At 40.2% G+C, this 26458-nt stretch overlaps 1 protein-coding gene across 2 annotated transcripts in view; it reads left to right on the top strand.

Moving 5' to 3' along the window:
• Positions 1 to 26458, top strand: part of ALK (ALK receptor tyrosine kinase) — a 319318-nt gene that overhangs the window by 123764 nt on the left and 169096 nt on the right. For both annotated transcript variants that reach the window (XM_069799961.1, XM_069799960.1), the window contains exon 4: positions 22955 to 23156. In XM_069799961.1, the coding sequence (XP_069656062.1) occupies positions 22955 to 23156 (202 nt within the window). The remainder of the gene's footprint in view (positions 1 to 22954; positions 23157 to 26458) is intronic.

Below are 26458 nucleotides of genomic sequence, written 5' to 3'. Positions count from 1 at the left end.
CAGTGAATTAGCTTTGCTGGTTCATATTCTGCTTTGATTTATATTCTTTCAGATGCTTTTGAGGCACAAAAGATGTGCTGGTCTCTGGAAATGAACACTTAATCTCCTTCCCCCACCTCCCCTCAAGGTTGACATTAGCTACTTAAGTGAAATCTGATTTATGCAATTGGCCAAGGCTTCTATTCGACACCTCTATCACTTCCCAAGTGGGGAACTCGAAACAAAACGAAGTGCTTGGAGAAGTGCACTTTGCTTCCTTGGCGGTATAGGTGTGTGCTTGGGTGCAGAATGGCAAACTGGTAGGATCAGCTTTCTGTCTTCACAGCAATAAAAATATCGGTAAGACAGGAGATTGGTAATGGGTTTGAGACCTTTTCAAACCTGGGTCACCCGTTCAAATTCAGCCTGTCACCAGATGCTGGAAGTCATCGCCATCGGCAGGGCATTTGATAGTCAGTGGGAAATGTGTTGAAGAACTCTGTCTTTTCCATCAAAGAACTGTCTACAGGAGCTCTCACTAATTGGCCACCCCTGTTGATAGCTTCAGCAGTGAAGCCAAAGATTCTGAGCTACCCTGTCAGTCAGTCCTTAGAGTGGATTCATATCATGGTAGCAAGGTGGTACATGGGGTTGCTTTCTTAAATTTTGACCTATATACTTGTTCTAAGAAAAGCAATGATTTTCATACTTTTTGCTGGGAGATTGGCTGTGAACACTACATTTATTCCAATCTCTTTTCAAAAAATACAGGACAGCAGTTTTCAAAAACTTTGTGTTTTCCTTTGACGCAACTGAAAAATGCACAACCCCAATGCCCAAGCAACTGTGAGAGTAACAAAAACTTGTAGCTGCATAGCTGGCTAGTGGGACTAAATCAGTAGTAGATCATGGAGTGCCTCATAGGATAGCATCCTGGTAAGGAGGATTTTTAAGTAAAGCTTGCTGTCCAGGTTCAGATGAATGTTCTGCACCCTGACTCTAGTAAAGGAGACGTCTCCAGTGATAAGATGACCATCATGTAGCGAGCAGTCTCTTACCTGGAGAATGTAGAATGGAATGCTTTTACAAACATTATCTTAAGCCTGCTGCTTGCTTACCTAAAGATTTCTGTTTGAAATAGCTTATTTGTATTGTGGCTTAATCTTCTCCTGTCTGACTCTTCTTAGGAGTGAGCTGCATCTTTTATATTTCCTTGCTTTGCCTAGAAGTGTTGCATTCAGTCAGTCCTAGAAAGGAGCGTTACCTCCTAAGAGTTAATACTTACCCAGTCAGAGGGTGCATTTGCATTACAGTGCAAACATAAAAGTTCAAACAGTGAATTAAGAATATTGAATTCTCTAAAACACATACTTCCTAAGCAGTTCAAGAGCAATCTATATTGCACAGAAAACACCCATCAAATAATTTCCAGTACGGAACATGTTTGTAAAAACTTTCTATCTGTTTGCAGATAATTCATGGCTAAATTAATAGAATATTCCTACATTATTTAGTTATGGCAATGTGCACCTTAGAAATGCCTTGATAAGGTGTGTTACAAAGGCCAGCTGTATTTAAAACAGAACAAAACAAGACCGACCAGATCCAGTGATACTCCAGAGGTACCTTTCATGATTGATATTATTTGTAGTACAGTGGTTTCCAGGATCTATATTCCTGGGGAAGGGAAGTACCAAATTCATTAAAAAACCCACTCCTATTGTAGAAGAAGATTACATGAAAAAGAGTACTTCAAGGCTCCCTGCAACTGATGAGAAGACTACAAAACTCAGATGTTTCAATGGAAACTTTTCCAGTAATTTCAGTGCTCTTTGGATGAGGCCAAGTATTTTTTTTTTAATTATAGGATTGCATTTATTTATTGGGAAATATTTCTGATTGCCTTTCAGTGTTTTCTTGTCATACAAAGTTCTTAAAAGAAAGTCTTGTTCTAATTTTTACAAACTAAGTATGGGGGAAAAAATGCTTTTTGAATGCTCATGCTTTTGCCACTGTTGCTGTGATGTCACCACGGTCCTGAGCAGATTCTGTAGTAGAGACACCTGCTTGTTCTGGCATGCCAGTAGATTTGCACATGATGAATATCTGTCTGCCAAGCTGCATGGATCAAACGTAGCTGGGGATAAGCGCTCCTTTCTGCCAGGGGAAGAAGGAAGACTGAGGCAATATTGTGGGATCCAAAGTATTTAGAAAAACTTGTAAAAGAAACTGGTCTTCCGAAGGGCTTGGGGCACGTGAGTGGTCAGCTGGCGTTAGCAGCCTGATGAAGTGTCGCAAAGACCCAGCGTTGTCTTTCACTTTCTCACTCTATTACTGTCAAGTTTCTCATCACTTCCTTTAGGACTCCTGCTTCAGTTGCCTTTAAAAACAAGCAAACAAAAAAGTCTCACCAAAGACCACAAAGTATATTTCAGAACTGAAACTTGAACTGAATGGTAGTTGTACCTCCTCAAAGGCAGTCTTTGCTGCTGGGTCTGCTGTGCTGGAAGCCAGATCATGTTTGAGTTACGGCCTTGGCTTCTACACGCGTTATTATGCATTTATTAGGCTGTGTACCCCTTCTAGCATAGCTTGGTTACAGAGATAAATTTGGGTGGTTGTCAGATGTTTCATGATGTTTTGTCCCTTTTTACTTCAGTTTCACTCATTACAGGCAATGGAACATGCAGCTGTGATGAATCTAATCTGATGATAATGTGTATGTCTGGTATCTGATTCATCTTTGATTTCATGGCTGAATCCCAAAGAAGGGAGAGAGAAGGAAACCAGTAGAGGATCATAGTGGCAAGCAGGATTTAGAAGCTGGTAGAGATGATGAAGTATCAGCAAGACTACTTGCAGCAGAGAAGGTAATAGCTAAACAGAAACCAGTGTGCACAGGATGGAAAAAATACCAAAACTGGAGATAAGAAAAATAGAAAAAGAATATCAGTGATTTAAGACTGAAAGTGTGAGACCAGCGAGAACACTGCTGTGTGCGAGTAGCTAGAGCAGAGAGAGGGATACATACAAGAAGTGATACTGATTGCAGGAATTTGCACTGTGCAACCAGTCCAGTTGCATCAACAAAGTTCATTCTGTCACCCCTTCTACCTCTCTTAGACCACTTCACAAAGTACAAATACCTTTGCTGCTGCCATTGCTGAATGCTAAAAAATAAATTAATCCTCTAATAAAATTTAGACATGAAATAAATAGGTCAATCCATTTATTCTCTAACTAGAGTTCAGAAGGATAATGAGGTTTGGCTGGAGGTGGCATGGTGCCCTGGAAGCATATTGCTGTTTAGCCTGTTAATAATCTTGGTATGCTTAATGCTAATTCATTTTGAGTCATTCTTTTGTTTAGGCTTTTAAAAATTAGGATTAAGAAAATACAAATAATATCTTGAGAGACAAGCCCGCCAACAGACAAACATTCAATGTCTTGTACTTCTGCTTAGAATAAAAATAAGTTTCTGTGATCTTGGTTCTGTCTTGTTCTGTAGGTACTTGCCTTGCACTCTATCGCCATTGCTTTGCTACCTTTGTAATTTAGCTGTGGAAAGTCCTCAGACAGATTACGTGTTCATGTCTGTGTGCCATGATAGTTAACGTGTCTATTTAGCCAATCCATTAATTTGTAGGTGGGCACATTTCTGAAGAACATCTGTGTGAGGTGCATTGGCAGTCAGAGTAATGCTCTCTGAATGACTAAGCACAGTAACATCAGTAACATTTTGTTTTGTTTCCATCTTTCTCCCCAGGGCAACAGTGTCAGTTTGTAAGCTAGTGTATTATGTACTTGCCATAGTGAGGACATGAGGTGGACTGCCTTTAGCAGCAAAATGTAAAGGTATTCCTCCTTTTTGAGGATTTGTAATCTAACACTTAAGAGATTGCAAGAAAGTCTTATTTCTTTTGCCTAAGCAGCAGACAACTGTATTTTGGTAAGAGGCGGTTGCGGATAATAGCTGAGGTTTTGACATGGGGGTATGTTCCTCTAGATCTTACTTAGTTGGATAAGAGCTTCTTCATTTCTTGTCCTATTTCGTAGTGTTACTTGACACCATTAAAGGCTTGCTGGCCTTTTCTCAAAATGTGATGCTTTTCTGGGCGAGCAGATTAAATCCCTATATGACATTTGCTTACATGAGTTAGGTACTGAGAATTAATATATTATGAATCACATTTTAAGACTCAGATGAAAAGTGCTACAGAAATGCAAAATATTTATTACAGTTTTTATGTACAATTCTCTTGTGATGTATGCATATTCACTGTAATGTATGCATATTCGCTACAAATTCATATTGACATTTATTATCCAAAAATTTTCAGACTTTTTTGCTGTTAGGGTTGTAGGGTTGATTTCAGTACAGTCTAGTTTTTAAAAGGCTTTCTTTTTTGAACTGTAATATGCAAATCACAGCAGTAGCAGAATCTCCAACTTCTTTTTCCTTTAATTGAATTTAGCAATTATAAAGCCATGGCACCTATGTGAACTACCATATGTTATTCATCTTTCTTATTGTTCTCAATTAGGTTGTTGTCTGGTATGGTTTGGGGGTTTTTTTGTCTGCTGCTTCTGCAGTGATTAATATAATAGAGTTATAATCTCACTTATAATCAAACTTTCAGGAAAGCTTATTGGATTTGAGGTGACTTGTATGCAAGCAATTTCCCGACAGCCAAACTGGATGCTTGCAATTTATGGGATGTCAAACCTTTATCATTTTATGGCCAGATTACTAGTACGTGTAATAGTCAGGTTTCCGGATTGTTGGGTTTTGTTTTTTGGTTTTCTTTTCCATTTTAGGGGCAGTATCTATGCTTCATTAACTACAGTGTAATTTTATAGGAGGCCATTTTTTTTCAGATACTTTATAATTGGCTTGTTATCAAGGTAGCACAAAGCAATCACCTGTCAACTTGAGTGTTCCAGGCACGGTGAGGTAAGGAGAATTGAGTGGAAAAAATGATTTGCTTTAATGAAAAAACAGAGATAGATTTCTTATGACAAGGGGTGATGGTTTTAAACTGAAAGAGAGTAGATTTAGATTAGATGTAAGGAAGAGCCTCTTTAGTGTGAGACACTGGAACAGGTTGCCCAGAGAGGCTGTGGCTGCCCCATCCCTGGCAGTGTTCAAGGCCAGGTTGGATGGGGCTTTGAGCAACCTGGTCTAGAGGAAGGTGTCCCTGCCCATGGCAGGGGGGTTGGAACTAGATGATCTTTAAGGTTCCTTCCAACCCAAACCATTCTATGATTCTGTGATCCTCTCAATGTACTAGGAATATTAAATTTATAGACATATATATATATATATATTTAGAAGCTACCTTTGCATGGAACAGGAAAAGCAGTACTATGTTATAGGTTGATACAGTACACAAGTGTGTTTATTTCAACCTTTTAAACAAATCCAGGAGATAGATTGAAATGTACGCAAGTAGTGGGACATCAGAATTCTGTCTTTTAAGTATTTTTACGCCATCGACAAGTAGCAGCCTGCTGCTGGAAATTCATCCTTTTGTCCAGTTACACACTGTTGTGGTTTAAACCCAGTGGGTGGCTAAGCACCACATAAGCACTCACTCACTTCCCTCCCACTCCCAGTGGGATGGGGGAGTGAATCAGAAGGGTAAAAGTGAGAAAACTCACAGGTTGAAATAAAGATAGTTTAATAGATAAAGTAAAAGCTGTGCGCACAAACAAACCAAACCAAGGAATTCATTCACCACTTCCGATCAGCAGGCAGGTGTTCAGCCATCTCCAGGAAAGCAGGGCTCCGTCATGGTTACTTGGGAAGACAAATGCCATAAATCTGAATGTCCCCCTTTTCCTTCTTCCCCCAGCTTTTATTGCTGAGTATGATGTCATATGGTCTGGAATATCCCTCGAGTCAGTTGGGGTCAGCTGTCCCAGCTGTGTCCCCTCCCAACTTCTTGTGCACCCCCAGCCTCCTCACTGGTGGGGTGGGGTGAGAAGTAGAAAAGGCCTTGACTCTGTGTTAGAACTGCTCAGCAGTAACGAAAACATCCCTGTGTTATGGAGACTGTTTTCAGCACAAATCCAAAACATAGCCCCATACAGGGTACTATGAAGAAATTTAACTCTGTCCCAGTCAAAACCAGTACACATATGTTCTCTGTATGTGACCTTCTTCCTTGTTATCTTCTTGCAGTAAGTGCTATGTGCATGTGAGGAGTGGTATAGTTAGTAGGCTTGGTACTTTGTGTGTGAAAGTACATGCTCAAAGAGGGAGAGGGAAAGCATGGAATAGTTCCTTTGCTTATAGAAGATACAGGTTGATTTTTTTCAGGACAGAAGTAGGGTAATTTGCTACCTGTAGAAGAATAAAGGTTGGGCTAAATGTGTCTTTGTTTTCTCGCTATATAAAGGTTTTAGTTTCAAGTGGACCCTGATACTAAGGAACTATGATAGGACATAAGTGCTTTTTCCCCTAAACCTGACAATTCTCTTATAATTGAGATCATCTTAAGTCTCACCTGATATGCTGCGTGCTAAGGTGGGGGGATCTTCCTAATCTATCTGAAATAATAACTGCAAAGTTGAAGAAAGTGTCAGCACCTGTGAGAGGGTGCATCATGAAAGGCAGATATGATTTGATTTTCTGAAGCAGCTGGCTGGGGAGGAAGGGTACTACATTAAATGTATCTGAATTATAAAGGCCAAAATTTACCAGCTGTGAAGGTTTTAGGATGATCTACATGAAATAAATAGCAGCTGCAACTCGGTTTCCGACTGGGTAAGCATCCACATGACAGAAACCCTCCGTCATAAATTGATAGCCCTGCTGGAAGTCTAGAGCAAGGAACAAATTGTCACTGTTATTTCTATAAAGCCAAGATTATTCTGTATGCTATAATGTAGGTGGTGCTGCTTTACCCAGTACTTAAGCTCCCTAGAAAATATGAAATATTTTGATTCTTTTGAGTGCTGTTATATTTCAGAATGGTTTATGTTCCAAGTGTTTATGAACTGTGATCCTTGATCAGCCTTCATCTCCCCCGCACAAGGTATTACAACCTGCAAACAGCAGGTTGATGTCAAACCCTTGAACACCCTTTAGTATTTCCAGCAATAGCATCAAATTGAGTTTGCTGTATATTGCCCTCTTAATTTGAAGACTGCAGACTGAACTATATAGGACCATGAAGGTTGTCTTTTATGGCTTTGTATATCATTCCTCATCACCCTATTTGGTATGGTTTGGGTCTTGCATGCTTCGTTTGTTACAAAGTTGATGCACTTACTGTAATACAAGGTGTCATCTGATTTCCATCTAGCTGTACCAGGTTAGTATTTTCTCAAGAGAGCATTTTCTTGGCTTTGTGGGCTGTGTGGTGATATAAAATGGCTACCAAGTTCTAGTTGTCTGCTGTTTCCAAATAAAGGAAGACATTCCTCCATTTAAAGGCATTCTGCAATTTGTATTTGAAACCTTCAAAAGTGGTAAAGCTTGTACAGTATTTTAAGGAAGAGAAGAGTATGTACAACGTAATTAATAATTAGGCTCTGGGGAGACCTTTATAGCAGCCTTCCAGTACTTAAAGGGGGCCTATGGGAAAGAAGGTGGGGGACTTTATCAGGGAGGGTAGTAATAGGATGAGGGGTAACAGTTTTAAACTGAAAGAGGGTAGATTTAGATGAGATGTTAGGAAGAAATACTGTGAGGGTGGTGAGGCACTGGAACAGGTTGCCCAGAGAGGCTGTGGGTGCCCCATCCCTGGCAGCGTTCAAGGCCAGGTTGGATGGGGCTTTGAGCAACCTGGTCTAGTGGAAGGTGTCCCTGCCCATGGCAGGGGGGTTGGAACTAGATGATCTTTAAGGTTCCTTCCAATCCAAACCATTCTGTGATTCTATGATAATTTGTTTCAGGGTCACCCTGAAAGAGTTTGTGGATTTTTCATTAGTTTCTTTGTAAAATTAGTCAAATGTACCATGTTGATATTTTTGGAAATAATGCCTCTCGCATTCACTAGACAAGTGGTGTACATGAAGCGGTAGTGAAAACTTAGTTTACCATTGTGCTTCAAACTTGATTTCAGAAACTGTCCTTAGAGTATCTACAGTGTGTGAAGGCCTTTATCTTTGAAATAGAGAGCTAGAAAGGGATCCCAGGTAAGAGCCACTGCGAAAAAACCTGTTGGAATCAGCTCGTTTTATTTAAACTTCCTAAATATGAGGTCCAGTGCTCATACTGGCCTTAATACTACTTTCTATGGAAATTTTTAAAATGGATGAAGACTCACTGACACATTTGTTAGTGTTCAGTTTGGTTGTGGTCTGGAAGGTGCTGATGTCTATAGGATAGCAAGAGATGGTCACTGTGAGCCAGGCCTGCCATTTTTGGCTGTCATGTAGGGGTACTTAGTTTCTGGCAGAGGCTTTGAATATCAGGTATCTAAAACCACAAAGGTCCTAAGATTCCCCGTCTCATCTGTCTGTGCCTGAATGCTGAATTATAGCCCTGAAGAGAGGATGCTGGTGTCATGCATCTCACGAACGTTCTTCTTGTCTCCATCTCCCTGTGTTCAGAGTTCCCACTCAGTTATTTTCCCACAAGAATGCCAAGAGCTGAAAGTGACTACTGTACCTTTTCTCTTGATGGAAGAGTCATGTTGGGTGGTAGCTATTCAGTGTTGAAGGCCACCAAAAGAAAGCAGCTTTTTTCTGTTTCAACAGTTCTGTTTGTTTCCTTTTATACATTTGTCCTAAAGGAAACAAACTTATCAACTGTGTCTAGAACAAGGGCTACAGCCATACTGAGACTTAACTAAATTACGTACCTGTCCTGGTTTTGGCTGGGATAGAGTTAATTTTCCTTCTAGTAGCTGGTATAGTGTTGTGTTTTGGATTCAGTATGAGAAGAATGTTGATAACACACTGATGTTTTCAGTTGTTGCTAAGTAGTGTTTAGACCAAGTCAAGGATTTTTCAGCTTCTCATGCCCAGCCAGCAGGAAGGTTGGAGGAGCACAAGAAGTTTGGAGGGGACACAGCCAGGACAGCTGACCTGAACTGGCAAAGGAGTATTCCATAGCATGTGATGTCATGCCCGGTATATAAACTGGGGGGAATTGCCAGGAGGGGCTGATGGCTGCTTGAGAACTAACTGGGCATTGGTCGGTGAGTGGTGAGCAATTGCATTGTGCATCACTTCTTTTGTATATTCCAATTCTTTTATTAGTAGTATTATCATTATTATATTCTTCTTTTCTGTCCTGTTGAACTGTCTTTATCTCAACCCACTAGTTTTACTTTTTTTTTCTGATTCTTTACCCCATCCTGCTGGGAGGAGGAGTGAGTGAGCAGCTGCATTGTGTTTAGTTGCTGGCTAGGGTTAAACCACGACAGTACCTTGATAGCTCATCTTCAAAGGTGGAAATGGTTTGAAAGCCTCCTCAGCCTGAAAGTCTCTGCAGTGTTCCTTTCAGGATCAGTTCTGCATTTGTAATGAACAAAAAAGCCATGTTATTCCCTTTTTTAAAAAAAAACAGTTTAATGAAAAAAACATTAAAACCTTGCCAGTTAGGATGAAACATACTGCCTACAGGAACTGTAAAAGTGCATGCTGTCAAATGCGACATATATGCACAAATACCTATGGGCTTCTTAGTGCCTCCATAGTGATGTGCTGTCAGCAGTGTATTTCTACTGCGTATGACCTTGCAATATTTACTTTTATCTAAAAGGAAAAGGGAGATGGAGAATTATTTAGTGAAGCTTGGGTATCTCCTGTAACCTTTATGGAGTCTCTGCCAACGACTTCATAACAGCCTATAGCACATTTGCTCTGTGTAGGACTCAGGTTATTGAAAAGCCATAGCGGTAAATCCTATGCAGCTGGATGTCACAAGAAATAGGAGAACTCTTTGTTTGCTCTTCATTGTTGTATTACAGCTTACATGTCTGCTGCCTCCACTAGCTTATTCCTAGGGGAGTTTATTTTCCATTCGTAAAAGAAGGCTGCCAGACTGATTTAAGGCCAGCAGTGATGCTTTCAAAAAAACATGGGTTTATTGAACCTTGGATCATTTGACAGGTGGTCATAAGGTTTTGTTTGAAGTCAAAGAAGGCAGAATCTTGTCTGCGTTTAAATAACTTATCCCTTGCCACAAGTTTTGGCAGCCTTGTGCTAATGCCTCCAATTAGGAAAGGAAGGCATCATAGCCATGCGAAGAAAACTGACCTGCAGGTGAAACGCAAAATGTAGGCAAATTACGTGAATGGTGTAAAAGTGAATTAACAGGTAAGATCTTTCCTCTCTTAATAATATGGTGATTTACAGTGCAGGCTTTTAGAAGCAGCCTTATTAAAACTAATTCCTAAGCATCTTTCCTTGTTGCTCTGTAGAACACCAGTGACCTTTGTGAATTTAAAGATGGCATGGGTGGTTTCCCAGAAGTACCTTAAATTCACTCTGCTTACTTTTGACTTTCATCTATACCCATATTGCATGAAACACTGCACCAATTTACCATAATGCATCAGTTTCTGAAATGAGGTGTTTCTACTAGTGCTTCACTAGGAGGCAAGTCATCTATTGTCAGAGTGAAAAGCTGAGCTCAAGGACAGTTGTGTTAAGGTAAGCTGTCCTCACTCATGGGCCAGATCTCTTTGGGCTCTTAAATCACTTCTCTACCTCTTGCACATGCTGTCTGATGTACCTGTTTGTTTCAAAAGTAACATTCACTGTGTTTTTGCTCTATAGGGATAAGCACTGGGAGGCATTTAGGGCTTAGTGCACATATAATGAGACAGCACTGAGGTCAAAATCCACTGTGTATCTGCAGTACAGGAACCACACAAGTTACGTTTACACCACGTCACCAAAATGTCTTGCTTCAGTACTGATAATAGTAATGGCTATGTGATGAGGACTCACTGAAACCATCAGCTGGAATCACTGTGTCAGGCAGAGCCAGCTTCTAAACTCTTGAGTGCTGTCCTGGGCTGTGTAAAATCCATGTTGTGAGCCACAATCCATTTCCAATTCACCCTGCCATCCAGTCCTTGTTCTGTTATCTCCAGGCTAAAACTAGAGTAGGGAGATAGTCTTTTAATAAGACAGTAGTTCTCTCAGTCTACAGCCAACAGAAAACAAATAGAATGGAATTTCTCGTTTATGCTATATCTTAGGGAAGTGAAAAGAGGATGGAATAATTGTAACCAAGATAGATACACAAGTCATAACCTTCTTAGCATAACTATGCCTGTTTCTAGAAAATTAGAATGTCAGTGAGCTAAAGGTAATTTGTTCAGGATGCCAACAGAATAATAAGTCTGACTATTTTTTTCTCTCATTAGGTAGTTCCAGTAAGACTGATAAGTGAATGTAGATGGTCAGAAGAGCCTTGTACCATTTTACAGATACACCTCCACCCATCTCTCCCCCAACAATAATATGATTTCCTCAGTTTGATTTTGAGGCAGAAATGCTTGGTAGGGCTGTGATGACATTTCAGAGATGTTTAAGTACTCTTTTCTGAGTGTTCCATGAAGATGACGACTCCTATGATGTATAACAGTTAGTGCTGTTTTATTTAATTTCATGTAAAATTTCTCCATTAGAGCTAGGTTTTGTGCTGTCCAAATTTGTTATTTTTTAAGATAAACATTTATCTCTTGAGAAGTAGAATTGATTTAAAAGTCATACTGAAGGTAGGATTACAACATGTGAGATGATTGGCATGCCCTGTTCAGTGGGCAGATCCCCTGTGGCTGTGGGCGTTTTTTTTTTAGAGCAAAAGAGCTGTACAGTTGTTCATCCATAATGTTCACTGAGAGCTTGAACTTCTACAATTTGTACTCATGTGAAACCCACATTGAAGCCCCATGAGTATTTGCCTGCAAGAAGACTGGAGGGCTTGGTTGCTTGCGCTGGAAAAAGCAGTGTCCTTATTATTTCAGTCAGTTAATTCTATTCAGAGCCCAAAAGTGATAGGCAGCTTGCAGAATAAGTAAAGAAGAAATGGCTCTTCCTCAGCAGAAATGTAATTTCTAAGTGAATCGCAGTGCAATCACAGTAGGAATAGCAAACTGAAGAGAAGAGACAAGGCACAGGAATTATGGTTTCGTGTTGTAGCAAAAATATTTTAAGATACGTGTGCTTTAATGGTCACTGTTGACAGAACTGAAGCTCCTCTTTGTTTCCTTGTGTGCTGTTGTCGCTGTCTGTCCATTCAGAGCTGCCAGCTGTCTTTTCCCTCATTCTCTTGGACTCTTTGGTGCAGTGACTTTCAAAGGTATTCTCTGTAAAGAGGTCTAGCCTTCAGTGAGACTCCTAGGCCCTGTAAAACAAAAAAAGTATTCAAAATGATCCTTTGGTCTTCCTTGTTACACATTAAAGCATTTTTAGAAGGAGATGACAACACAACCTAGTGACAGATGATACTGGGAAAGTGGAAGTACTCAGTGACTTTCTTTTGCATTTACAGGCCAAGACAGCCCCAGACCTTGGCATGTAATAGTATGGTTTCAAGAAAGGGGCAGCCAGGATTGGGAGAGCACAAAGTTAGGGACTACTTAGAGAACCTGAATACATTCAGATCCCAGGGACTGGGTACACCCAGAGGTGCTGTATCTAAAATCCATGAGAAATCATTGCAGTTGAAGGAGGTCCTTGACAACTGAAAAAGATTAGTAGTATGTTCATTTCTAAGAAGGGCATGTTGGAGAACTTGGAGAACTATAGGCTGGTCTGCCTCATATCAGTCCTTAGAAAGAACATGGAGCATGTCCTCTTGGACTCTATTCCCAAACATGTGGAGGATAAGAAAATAATTGGGAACACGTAGCATGGATTTACCCATGACAAATCATAATTCACCAGCTTGATGTCCTTCTGTGTCAAATGTGTGAGCAAAGGAGAAATCACGGATGTATTCACCTTGACTTAGTAAAGCTTTAGGCACCGTCATCCCCAGCATTCTCATGTGGGAGCTGAGGAGGTCTGGGAAACCAGCAGGGCCCATTGCGGGCTGCCCGTGTGTTCAGGGGCCCACAGCACGTACCCCCTCAGAGAACTGGAGGGAGCTGGGCTTGGTTAGGCTGGAAAGAAGTGTCTGAGAAGTGAGCTAGTGGTGGCCTACAACCACCCCATGGAGAGGTACAAAGAAGGCAGAGCCAAATACTTCTCAACTGTAGCACATGATATAAGAGGCGGTGGTAACAGTTTGCTGTTTGGGACGTCCAGGTCGGACTTTAGGATAAAGACTTTCACCAGGAGGGGGGTGCAGTACTGGAACAGGTTACCCAGAGAGGCTGTCAAATCTCCATGCCCGGAGGCTTTTGAGACTTGGCCAGACAAAGCTGCAGCTGCCCTTGTCTAGTGTTGGTGATGGTCCTGCTCGGAGCAGGACATGGGATGGAGACCTGTGGAGGGATCTTCCGCATCATGTGGTTCAGTGATCCCATTTTAAAACAGTGACAGCAGTGGGCAGGCCATTTCCTTCCTTCTGGTGGAAGGCCCTCCAGAGGCCAGAACCGAGACCAGATAGCTGGCGTCCAGTCTGTTGAGATCTGATCTCACCACAACACGTAGCCTTCATCTGAACCACACTCCTTCCTTCACCTGTGCCACTATCTCTAGAATAGAAAGGAGAATCTGTTTTATTTCATGAACAAGGTAGATTAGGTAGAGTTTTAATTAAAGAGCTAACTGCAAGAATCAGATGAAACCAGTTCTTTCAAATGAATGTTGCCATAATAAATAATATTGTTGGCAGTTGAGCAGTTCAAACTACTAATTCTGTGTGATGGCTGATTTTACTGCATTAAGGAGGCAAGCCCCTCACTTTTGTGCTATCTTTTCCAATTTGAAAAATGGATTTTGAGAGTCCCGAGGTTTAATCACTTCATGTCTGTGCAACGTTTTGAATTTATAAAAGGCTATCTAAATGTGAAGTTTAACTGTGTTGTTGGAGAACACTTTTTGTAAGTGATCTGAAGGCCCAGGGAAAAGTCGTTATGTGTAAGCTCCTGGACTTCTGTCCTCTTTCATTGATTGCCATGTCATTTTTCAGCATGTCTGTCAATGTTCAGAGAAGCTCAAACCCATTGTCAGACCCAGGGGAAAGGGCTGTTGTCCCCTCACTTGGCTGCTCTTTTACAAGTGGTGTGTGGGTGAAGGTTGCTTTTTTCCTATACATGAATGTCAAGTGGGGCTTTTGAATCAGCAGAAGGAAAACCAGCAGCCAGTGTAGTTTTCACAGGAAAGCAGAGTGGTCCTCAGAAGATTTCTTCCACCTGCATTTCCTTCCATCCTATAATTGGTGTGCCAAGGCACTCTTCTCCCTTTTCGTCCCTGCAGCAATAACTTAGGAAAGCACAGAAAATATGAGGAAGCTCTGGAGCTAAAAGATGAGCGGAAAGGGGTCTGCCAGACAAAACTGGCGTGCAGAATTGACAGTGCAGAACTGATAACTGAGTTACTGAAAGGCAGGTTTGGGATGAAAGTGGAGTGGAGGCTAGAGATGGAGGAAGGATGGCAGAGCCTCAGAATGGGCAGGGATTTGGCGACATGCTTTATTGCTGTCAGGCATTCATCAAGCTCTTGATAGGATCATCACCTTTCCCAATACTTTTGGGGAAAGTTGGCCAACTAATTGTCTCCTGGTACTGTGTGCATGGATGTACATGTATGTATGTAGATGAGAGGCTGACAAGGACAGACTAAAATGTATGAGACATTAAAATACACCATCTCCTCAAGATTTATCTTATTTATGTTATCTGTGGACCAATTTCATGATTCTCTGATGGTCTGAGTTACGACGCTTGTGCACTTAAAGCTGACATAATGGCAGCCTCTATGTGACGAATTTAATCCTGGCACAGAATGAAAATGGAGGAGGACTACACCAAATAGATTTAATTATGCACCTTCTCTTGTGGCTTTTCTAGTTCTTCAGGGGAATAACTCAAAGTAGTTGCTACTTGTTTAATGTGGTCTCTGACATTACTGAACTGTGAGTTGTTGCAGTACCAGTTCTGTTCCAGGCACGCTTCTATTCAGGCACTTGTGCGTCAGAGTATTGTCAAACTTCTTAATTTTTAAGCTTCTAGCCTCCTGAGTGTAATCGAATAAGGACACTCGAGAGCAAAGTAGCAACTAGAGGCACAGCATTAGGCTTCCTTTCACATCCTCCCCTTAACTACTGCTCACACTGTGAAGTACTGAACAGGCGTTCTGCCTCTCTGTTTTTATTGACAGAACCAGCTTCCTCTTAGGTGTCCCTTTAGGTCTGTCTGTCTGTTTTGCTCACAATGACAGAAAATTTTCCCATCCTCTATTCTCAGAACAGAGATCTCAAAAGTAACTTGCCATTCGCCTCTGTCAGCAGCAAAAGAGAAGATGCGTATTGGTTAATCAGCTGTGGAAGGCTGAATTATTTAAACACTCTTTTGTGATTCTCTAGGAAAGATTTTAATTTCAGCATTGAATTTTAAGTTTTTAATTAACTAACTACTTTTTTCAGTTCAGTGCTTTTCAGCTGGGAGCAAACACTGCTGAGTCATTTAGGAATTGGGCTGTAAGAGCATCTGGCTCTAGCTCCCATTACGGAAGGCAATACCTGGAGCTTTTGTTTTCTTCTTCCTTCTGACTTTCCTTATGAAAAACTGGATGTAAAATGCTTTGTGAGAAAAACATCTTTTATTGTTGCCTATCTAAAGTGTAAGTACTGTGATGGGATTCAGCTTTTCATATGGATATGCTAGGGATTGTTGGAGTTTAAACTGATAAATAATAATAAAGTTTTATAATAGCGTTCTTTTGGACTTCAGCTCACACACTACACCTGAGTTTAGGGAAGCAACAGGGGAAACCTGTAAAAGAGCTGTGTGAAGGTCACTGCTAGGAGATTGCTCCCTCTGTGTTTAAAGCTTCAGTGTTGCCTTTAAGAGAATAGGTAAATTAATAAGGAAAATTTCTGGGGCTGGAGTGTGAGAAAAGGGAGGACTCCTGTCTTTCCTAACTTCAAGGTATGTTTCTATAGCACTACTGCAGTTCCCAAGGATCACAGTGAATACTGGTTGTTTGAGGGAGAAGGTTTTATATGAGTGAAATCTTCGCATTTAAGAGAAATCATATGGGGCAAATCAAATTTGCCTGATGCCTCAGTGAGAGGACAAAATTTGACTTTATTTTGCTTTGATGGATTATTGGCCTTCCTCTATATTTAGGAAATGAAAAATACTTGAATAGGAGGTAATTTTAAAGACCTTTGACTTGCAGATCTCTGCTCTGACACCAATCTTGGCCACATGCTAGTTGTGGTCAGTTTGCAGTTGTTTAACGTCTGCCTTAACTTGTCCATTTGTGAAATGTATTACATGCCCACGAGAGTTAGTATGAATTCATTAGCATTTCTGAATTGCTCTTGCATCATCTAGAGAAACGTGCTCACATACCTGCTAGGTATTAGAAGAGAAATCCTGGTTCTTTTTAAGCTAATAGTAAGAACTCTTATCGACTTCAAAACAGGTAAGATACCATCCAATTACTGTAATTTGAATATTAAGAATTGTTCAGCCTCAAATTCTGTAATAATTCAAAGGCTGTTACCTTCATGAATTTTAAGTCAGATGCGAGTATAGTATGTTGCAAATCTTCTGGTGCTTATGCAGTCACATTGCACTCAGCACTGGAGACTATTCACATTTTTAGCATTCAGCACATTTTTGAGCCTTGATGAGGCAATTAGAAAAATCCATAGAAATAAGCCTAGAAAAAGTATAACTATCTTTTCTTAATGTTGTCACTCAGGTAGTGCCCAGTTCCTCCATGGCTTTTACCAACTACTGAGCTCCTGCTATGAGAGTTTTGTTTGAATAGTTAATTTGGAAGTTAAGTGTAAAATGGAGAATCCAAAGGCCAGCTCTGTGGGATGTTTTGCGATACCAGTGGAAACATTCTCTCCAGTCAGCATCTCCAAAGACCATAAAACTTGATTTAAATTTTTTTTCTACTGTACAGTCCCCAACAGACATTGACTGTTAATAGTTTTTACAGCTCTAATTTAATCTGGTAGAGTATTGAACTTGTACGTGAAAAGTAATAAAATCCTTTTAGTAGGAAGATGGAGTTTATGTTCAGAATAACAATCTATCAGTTTTGCAAAGGATTGTTAAATTGCTACTTTATAACTGTGATCAGATTAAGTCAGCCTAGCTGTGTTTTGAGCCTTGCTTTTCAAGAAAGTAAGTTAAAATAACAAAACTATGGCGTTTAATTAATAGAGAAGAAATCTGCTTGAATTGGCATGGGGACACTTTAATTTGTATCAGGTGTCTGGATGCCTGCTCTGTGTGTATTATTGGCTTGGGTGTGTTGCTAAATATTATTTTCAAATAATGTGAACTTCCCTCTTCATGAATTCTAATGCATACCACTTTTGTAGCTGATTTTGATGTCCCATTGCCCTGTTTGATGTCATGTCTTTAGGATCTTATTTGTTTGTGTGGTATCAGGTATACAAGAACATCTCATGCTGGAAATCCTAGACCTCAGGTGTAAGCTGAAGAGTTGCCTCTATGTGTTTGTTCCAGAACAGCTGGTTGCTATTTTCTGCAGTGAACACTTTCCTGGAGAACCTTGTTTTCCATTGTAACTTCTTGGGCTGCCATCTTTTTGGGCTGCAGCCATCTTTCCTAGACTGCTGCTTCAGAAAGGTCAAAGGATGCAATAGCGTGCACTGAACTCACTGAGCATCATGAGGTTGTTTAGTAGAAGAATCTGACCTGGCTCTGTACTGCATTTAACCTGAGACTGACTAGGAAGGATTTAGGGTATGAGCAGTTAGCAGGGTGCGTTTAAAGCTATTGGGTAGCTATCAGGTGACCAGTTTTTAAAGAGGTTAGCAGTAGGATACTAAGTTTGCCCAGTTCCTAGGGCCAAGTGATGGCTCTGTCTTTTGACCATCTCTCAGCGTTGCCTCAGCATTCACTGGTATGAGTTTCAGACATTTTGTGCATCCGTATCAGACAAGGATGTCGGACCAGACATTGTAGGAATGAGCTTCGTTGCTGGTGTGGTTTTGAGTTGTAGTCTTCCCAGTCTATACCTCTTAATTTGAAAACTTTTTTGGGCAGGTGCTTTATTCATAATGTATCTGCACAAGCATAGTATATTAGCATCAGTTTTCTTGTTTACAAATATCTCTGTTACTTCATTAGTCCTGAACAGTGCAACTTCAAGCTGTCTTCATCATCTCAAAAACATCTTGTTACTAAGCTGATAAGCCATCCTTCCCTTTTTGTGCCATGAATGTTAAAATGTTGTAAACAAGCTTCCAAAGGATCAACAGCAATTTTTCATTCAGGATATATTAATTTGTCTTGTAATATTCCTTTTATGTCAACTGCAATAATTCCCTGTGCTTAAGCATAAGTATCTTTTCATGTGTGTTTTTCTGAAGTGACAGCAAGTTGCCAGAGACGTTATCAGACACAACACTTGAGGGTGAGTAAAACCATTGCCTTATGACTGCAGGTGTTAAAAAAGTAGGGAAAAATATGATTAGAAGCTGAGTAGTATTGGTAGGTTTCTCCCACAGTTTGTGAGTGTTTAGGGGGAATGTGGAAAATAAAGTATTTGCATTTAGACCAGGAGTTTCTGAAACACCACAGAGCAATATCAGCTAGTAGGGTTTCTGTGATATAATGCAAACACAGGAGTATTTAGTGCAAAATACTGGATGCTGTTCCCTCTGCAGCCACATGGTTCTGCATAATGATGATGAATGAGCTCAGGACCCAGGAAGTGCTAAGTGCTTGGGTCTGTGGCTGTATATCTGGTTACAATGTGATTATTTTAACTGCATCTCTTTAACATCAGCATTGAGCTGTGCAGCCAGAGTCTAATTTAAAACCTGTAGTGGAAGTCTCCTGAAATGACTCATTGGTGAACATCTTTCTGAAAAGCGAATAGACCCTTCAGAGTCCTGAGCAGTAGAACATGACACTGGCAGCATGTACCGTGAAGGGGCCTTTCATCTCAGCTTATATGCTTTGATATCTAAATAGCAGCAGAAGTTTGTTTGAAGCCGCAGTCCTTTTTCTAGCTATTCACCCGGAAAGATCCCAAGAGCCTGATTAGAGCTGTGAGCTAATAGGAGAAAATAAGAGCAAGGAAATAATGGCTGGAACCTTAGAGTCTTACTGGTCTACACAATGATCTCAGAGCGTGCCACAGGGATTCCCTCCCACTGGAGGGAAGTACAAGTGAATATATAGCTTCTAATTTTGCCCATAAGATCCATTGGTGTGAAACAGAATATTGTTCTGTCCGTTGGCATGGATAGGAAATCGATCACCATGTGATCTTTTAACTCTTTCTAAGTAGCGGTCTGTAGTCTGATCCTGGAAATGGTGCTCATGTTGATTCCATGGGAGGCCATCGCATGAAACAGCGGCAAGCAGTGACTGAGAGACTGTGCCTTTGAGGGAAGGGAGAAGTATAGGGATTTGTGTTCAAAATGTATCATTTCTCAGTTCAGACATGTTAATTATTCCTTTGTGGGGTCTGACGCTATTGATTTCAGTAGCGTAAGTCCTGTCAACTTTAATGAAAGAGGATTTGGGCCACTGTCAGCGGGTTGTTGTCTTTGTGTATGTGTGCGTATGTATGTAGTTGACTGGCAGATATGTCGTGTATGCTTTGGAGACAGCAAATTCATGAAATTGGGTTTGTCTGAATTGGTGTTTCAAGTCTATTGCTTATGTGGAAAAGAGTATGTACGATGTTAATGTACACTATAGGTGTGAGGCCCGGTTACTATAGGAACTCACAGGTCTGCTGTGTAATCAGCAGATCTAACTTCTAGTGCGTGAACAGGAATCTTCAAATTCTGCTCTGTAACAAAGCCTCTGTGCTTTCTGTGTGGTTTCATAGCAAGTACCACTCATTTCAACTTTGGAAATGGTTCCAATAACACCAGAGCCAAATGCGGCTCTGATAGTTCTTTCCTTAGCACTTACGGACTAGACAGGCAGTAAGAACAAAAAGAGAACACTGCAGCAGACAGGGAAGTCACCCATGAGATGGTTGAGCTTTCAAAAGCAAGAACAAAGTTACTTTTATTCTCCCCCCTTTTTTTAAAATAAAATAAAATAAAATAAATTAAAAGATTTTTAAAAAGGTAATCTGTCATAGCCCTAGTATTTGCCCAGGTAGGGGATCTCCCCAAAAGTACGTTCTAGGAGGACATTTCTGACAAGACTGGTACCGGTGGTGAGGCCAACACAGTATAATGGTCATGTAATGGCCGTGTCCTTCGGAGTGATTTTCTAGGCACCGCTTCACAGCAGCGTAGTGCAGGGCTGTTCCTCCTAGCATCCTGGGAGAGTTTGCTGGGGTAGCCCACACAATGACAAAAATGTATTCCTTTTAGTAATATAATTTAGTAGGTAGAACTGACCACGTGATGAGTAATAAGCCATAACTGCAACGTGTGAGCCCTGTAAATAGAGTAGAAATATAAAAGCCAAAACAAAGGAGGTTAGTGACTATCTCACAAATTTGCTGTAACAGCTAACCTTGTCTATTACTAGACTTCACTGATGTTTCAAACCTGGCCCCAAGTCAGGGCATGAGAGGGACTATCCTTGGAAGCTCCCTTTATTTAGAACCACTGCAAGGAAAGAAGGAATGAGAGCTGCCTTTGTTTGTTTGTTATTTTTAAAATCTGGCTCCCTGTTGCAAGGCAGTAAGATGAGCAAATGGCTTTTGCACCTGGCAAGTTACCATCAGCAATTACTGCAACGCTTAGTGTCTTTCTGCCACCAGCGGAAGTCTCTTTGCTCCCTTTCATGTCACAGATTTCAGTGTTCTTATGGGGATGGTACAATTAAAGCTACAAGATTTAGTGCTCTAATTCTCTTTTGTTTGCAACAAAAGGGAGAGACAGGGAAGGATGATACATGTGGCTGGGTTTTCCCTTCTGTTTTACTGACCAGCAAAAATACTGTGTATATATAACTGTGACAACAACAGAGTTTGTTTAAACTCATCAAACCATTCTGTTAGTAACTGGATTAAAGGCTAGTATTTCACATAAAGGAATCTTGTTATTAAAAAAAAAAATGCTGCGACTACATTTCACTCCTCTCTGTTTACAAACCTCAACATCAGAGCAGGCTGTACCTTATGTATTTCTGTGTGTTTCTTTCAGTACAAATGCTTTCTAGTTTTAGATATGTCATTAATGTGATGCCAGTGTCAAGAACACTGTTTTTGACAAGTATGTAAAAAATGCTGCTTGTGATAAATGTGTGTATGGGAGGGAAACGTGGTGGTTGACAGGAATCCAGGTTTCATTTTTAGCCCTTCCATTATTACCCTGTGTGCGACCTGAGATGAATTGCCAAATCAGACTTTTTCAAAGGGGACATCTGTGAGCATGAGTGCAATTCCCGTGTTCTAAACTGGCATCTGACAGTGAGACATTCAAATCTGAGCTCTTGACCCTTGGTTCAGTGGAGAGAAATGGGAACTACCAAGGGACAATTCACCAGATCCATTTTAGGATGAGGTGAACTACCACAGGAACTCAGAATGGCTGGTTTGCACCTTGTGGTCCACAGCTCAGACACTGAGGTGAAGGCGAGCAGGATCCGCACATTGCCCCTCCACAGGATTTCTTGGATACCCTGAAACTCAGCTGAGCTATGCTTAGTGATGTGGAAGGTCATTCCTCTGAAGAGTCAACCTTGGTATTTTCTAAAACAAGCTGCTGCTCCTGCTAAAATTCATGCATGCTTAAAAAGAGGTTTAAATTACAGCCCTGTTGAGCCTTAGTTTTTCCTTCTATGAAACTAAACTGTTCATCAGATCTGCATGTTTTAAGTATTAACGGACAGGCCTTATTACTGGATGCTCCAGGAAATGAAATCTCATTGTCTTGATTATCTGACCAGTCTTGCTAGAATCTGTGGAATATCACGATTTTTCTTGCTTCAAGTGTTGGTCCTTTTCATTTACTTTACTGCACCTTTCATTTGCCAGCTGTGCACCCCAGTATGCTTGCTCTGTGGACAAATTGGTAAATTGGTCAGCTGCCAAAAGGGAGTAATTTGACTTACCTGAAATGAGCAACAGTGTGATGAAAATACATTGCCTCAGTCCCATTGGATAAGCCTCAGATTGTATTGAATTAGAATTAGGACAAGGGAGTCAATGTACTGGATAATAATGAAATGTTTAATGTGGATTAGCTGCATATAAAATTAATACATTAGAATGAATTGTGGAAGAAATAAAATTATGTCAGGCCTTTATCCTGACTCTAATGACTTCAAAATGATGCACTCTTCTGTTATAGAAGAGCAAAATTAAAGCTATCGAATTTGTGTTCTTCATCTGGGTGAGAAAAATAAAGTATTATTTAAAATAAAAAAAAAAAAAAAAAAAATATATATCAGAGCTGTCAAATCAGGATCCCACTGAACCAAGGCCATAATGTTTGGGTCTGGACCATACCTGAGAGGTTACAGAGATGAGGATGAAGTCTTGCAAGAATAGGTACATGAAAGCAAGATTCTAAACCTAAAACTCCTTAATCGCCTGCCTGAGCTTAATTTTGGAAGTCTCTTGGTTGATTGAGTTTATTGTTACTGTTTGTTATTTTTTCCCTGCCCTTAATATTTATGGCTTTTTCTACTTTATGCCTTTTCTTCTGGGGGTTAAATCTAAATGTAAGCTTTGTTTTGGACTATCCAAAGGTGAGTTGAAATATTGCCTGCCCAGGAAGATCTTAATGGGTTTAATACAAAATGGGCAAACTTTCCAAACAAGTTGGCAAAGATAATTTTTGACTGGCAGGTATGGAAGGGCTGCAGAGTTTGCTGTGGCATAAAAATTACAAGTATTCATCTGCACTTTGTGAGGCTTTTTGTTTTGGTTTTTTTTTTTTGTTCTTAATGCTTTCTTGTTGCCTCATCTGTTCTAGGTTCATTTCTGTTTCTCAATGCATCAGAGAGGCCAAGCCCCATCATCCTGAGCCCTTGGCTGAGAAGCAGCAGTGACCAATGCATAGTTCAAGTGGCTGTTTATAAGTTTTACCAGCAGAGTGGAGAATATATTGCTCGTGTCCTTCCTATTGACGAAAGCAGAAGTGAAATCTTATCAGTGGAAAGTCCAGAGAAACATGGGTAAGTCTCATCCTCTCATTTGACTCACAGCTTGAGTTGAGAAAAATCACGTGATTCTGCAGCAGTACAGCCACAAAATGTGTGCTGCATGTCTAGTAAGGGGAGCAGGACACCACACTGAGTAGATGTTTGTCTTGCATGGGTCTAAATTATTGTAGAAGCTGGAGATTGGTGCTATTTTATTATGCAAAGCATCAGCAAACTACTGGATCCATGTAACAGTGAGCGTCTAAGTCAACATCATCTTTCTTCTCAGTGCTTGCAAGTACAGACATAGTGTGGGTACTCGTCCTAAGTTTAAAGCTTTTCTGTCTAATTCGTTCTGTCTGATTTCTTTTTACTACTTCTTTACCCAAGTATACTGTTGGGCTTAGAATATCTACTGAGTCTTTGCAGTTTCATGTCTCTGCATACATTTTAAGTTTTGTCTTGCATTTGTATTTTTTTTTTAAATGCTGTCTCTTGTCAATAAAGCAGTTCAGAGCTACTGCCAGAGGAGGAAAGCTTTTGATCTTTCAAGGGTGCAACTGTTTGAAATGTTTTATCCTCTTTGTGCAATTAATCTTAATTGTTGATGATGTCTTAATTTGTCAGACTTCCTGTGCATTCTTTTAAATTTTGGTTAGCAGCAAAACAGCAGGAGCTGAACACAGTAAATATTTCAAAATGCTGTAGTAGTGGAGTAACTTAGAATTGAATTTGGATATACATGAGGCTAATGTTCTACCTGTTCTAGATACTGATTTTTTTTTTATTTTTTACTTCTGCTGTGAAATGTGTGTTAAGCAGCATAATTTTTACTAAGCATCTCAGATGTTCTTTGTTTTGATGTGATAGAGAGTTTCTAATAGCAAGTCCTGCTGGCTTGTGCTTGTAACAAGATGTGATTATCTGATTACTGTCTACAGCAAATTCTGTGTTTTCCAGTAGCAAAAGGAGAATGCGCAATAAAGAACCTTACAGGAGATAACCTAACTCATGGAAACTGTTTCAATAGTTGTAATTCCCATATAACACATGGCCTATAAAAGTGAGGAGGAGAGCTTGTGTGTGGATCTAGCTCATATTTGGTTCCAACAACATCATCCAAATTGTAAATTACTGTTGATGTCTGGGGAAAGGTAATTAGGGGAGCCGCAGCAGCTGTCTTCTTCCTTAGCTCTTTGCAAATGCTGTGCTCTATGTCACAGCTAATAAACATGCTTTGTGCAAAGTGCCTCCTGCATTGGCAATGCCGCTGTTCCTTGGCACTTGCAGGGAGTACTGCTGTGTGTAAAATGTTTTGCTCTGCGGCATGGAGAAGCTCTAGCTTGGATCTGTGGGCAGGCAGAACTCACCAGGAGGACAGGCAAGTGCCAAATGTAAGGAGCCTTGAAGGGAAGGGAAGGATCACTTTTAACTATGATAACAAATGCCTACCTTTGCCATCTGCTGGAGACAATATGGACTACTTAGCTGTGTGTTGCAGATGGAAATTGTCACCACAGTAAAGAGGGTCTGTGCTTTTAAAGAAGGTGGGTTTTGTTATAGCTTGGCTATCCCATACGCTTGCAAGAAGTGTAGCACGTATACTCTGTGTGCTATAAAACTTTGCAGTTGGAGCAACTGGCTGGTTCATTTTTCCCCCTCTGGTCTTGTCTCTTCACTGTGAGAGGTAGTAGCTCTTCCCCCAGCTCAGCAATGCAGAAAGGCTCTGATATTGTGCCCGCATAAATGTCACAAGGATAGTTAAGTATCTACCCACAGACTGCAGCCACAGATGATAGGGTAGCAGTTTGTTATCATTTGCCCTGAACCTTCAGTCCAGGATTTGAGTGCTCCTCTGCCCTTTGTTTGGAGCAATAATATTTGATTATCCCAGCTCTGATAATAAAACATGCAAATCTCACTTTTGTAAAAATCTTTTATTTGAATAGGAATCAAGAATAGCTGATCGGAAGTCAAGAATAATTCAATAAAGTTCTTAAATGAACTAGCAATCCTACAGTGGAAATCTGTTCTGTTTAATATTTTATTTTGTCTTGGAAATTGCAAAGAATTGTATTGTTTTGTAATGAATTCTTTGACCATGCTATAACCAAATGATCTCTAAAATTTTATAGGGATTTTAGCTCTAGGCACAAGGTAATTGAATTCCTCAGTGATAAGCCAGTGCTAGAAAGAAAACCACTTTAAAGTTTCACAGGTGACACTTCTTTGAGTCTATGCACTTTATATATTGTTTTGCAAACAAGAGGTGTAAAGTGTGCGTAGTTCCCTGTGACTTATATGTGCAGTAGTAAGTCCATGCCATTGCTTAAAGTCAAGCTCATAGCAGGATGAGTATGTTTTATTGAAACATGCACCTGAAGGGTGGTGAAGCAATAAATTAATTCCAGGGTGGATTTTCTCATATCTTGAACTATGCACAGTGTCAGTATCTTTTTACCTTTTTTTTTTTCTTTTCCTTTTTAAACCACATAACCTGAATTACATATATTAATATCTTACAAGGTCTTCATAGTTCACCTACATTTACAAGAGAAAAAAGTAGATGCTGTCAGGTATTACTGTTTCATTCAGGGTGAAACCGCGCAAGCAAAGGTTTCGGTTGACAGCACTTGGAGCTGATTTTAAGTAGAATATATGTAAAGCTATGAAATTTTATTAGTCAGGTAGAGACAGCATAGCACCCAATGTTTATTTGTTACCAGGTGTCAACCGTGTTGTCTTTGCGTGCAAAATGCCAGGTGTGATTTCAGCGAATACTCAGCACACATAAAGACTCAAAGGCAGAACTAGTGGTGTTCTGTTTGCTCCTCTGGTCTCATTCTCTCTAGAAAAAAATAGCCCAAACCTGTGGACTGTGGACCAATTCCATAATGAGACATAGTCATTACAGAAATTGTTGTATGGAAGATGCATATTTGTTTTATTTTCTTACTTGACATATTTCTCTGCAGCTGATCTATTGCACGTAGGAAGAAAGCTAGCTGATTTTAAGATGCATTACATAACAGTAGGATAGGGCAGATGGAACAGACACCAGGAAGAATATGCCAGAAGTGATAGCTGTGAATGGTTCCTGAGTGATGAAATACCAGAGGCTGGCAAAGTAATGCTTGTTTTGTATTGTACAGAAACTTTGCCAAATACAATAACAACTCTTCTACATAATATTTGCAACAGTGCTTACCACTCAGAAGATAATTATGTCCTTGTTTATCAGTTCAACAGAATTGTATACCTTTTAATTTTTTTTAAAGAGCAGAAGGATCTTATTCTGTATTTAAGCTATGGATTTTGGAACACCTTTGGTTAGA

This window comes from Haliaeetus albicilla, chromosome 13 (genome assembly GCF_947461875.1).
Source record: "Haliaeetus albicilla chromosome 13, bHalAlb1.1, whole genome shotgun sequence".
Classification (NCBI taxonomy): domain Eukaryota; kingdom Metazoa; phylum Chordata; class Aves; order Accipitriformes; family Accipitridae; genus Haliaeetus; species Haliaeetus albicilla.
Note: the sequence above shows the minus strand (reverse complement) of the source record. Positions and strands in the feature narration are given on the sequence as shown.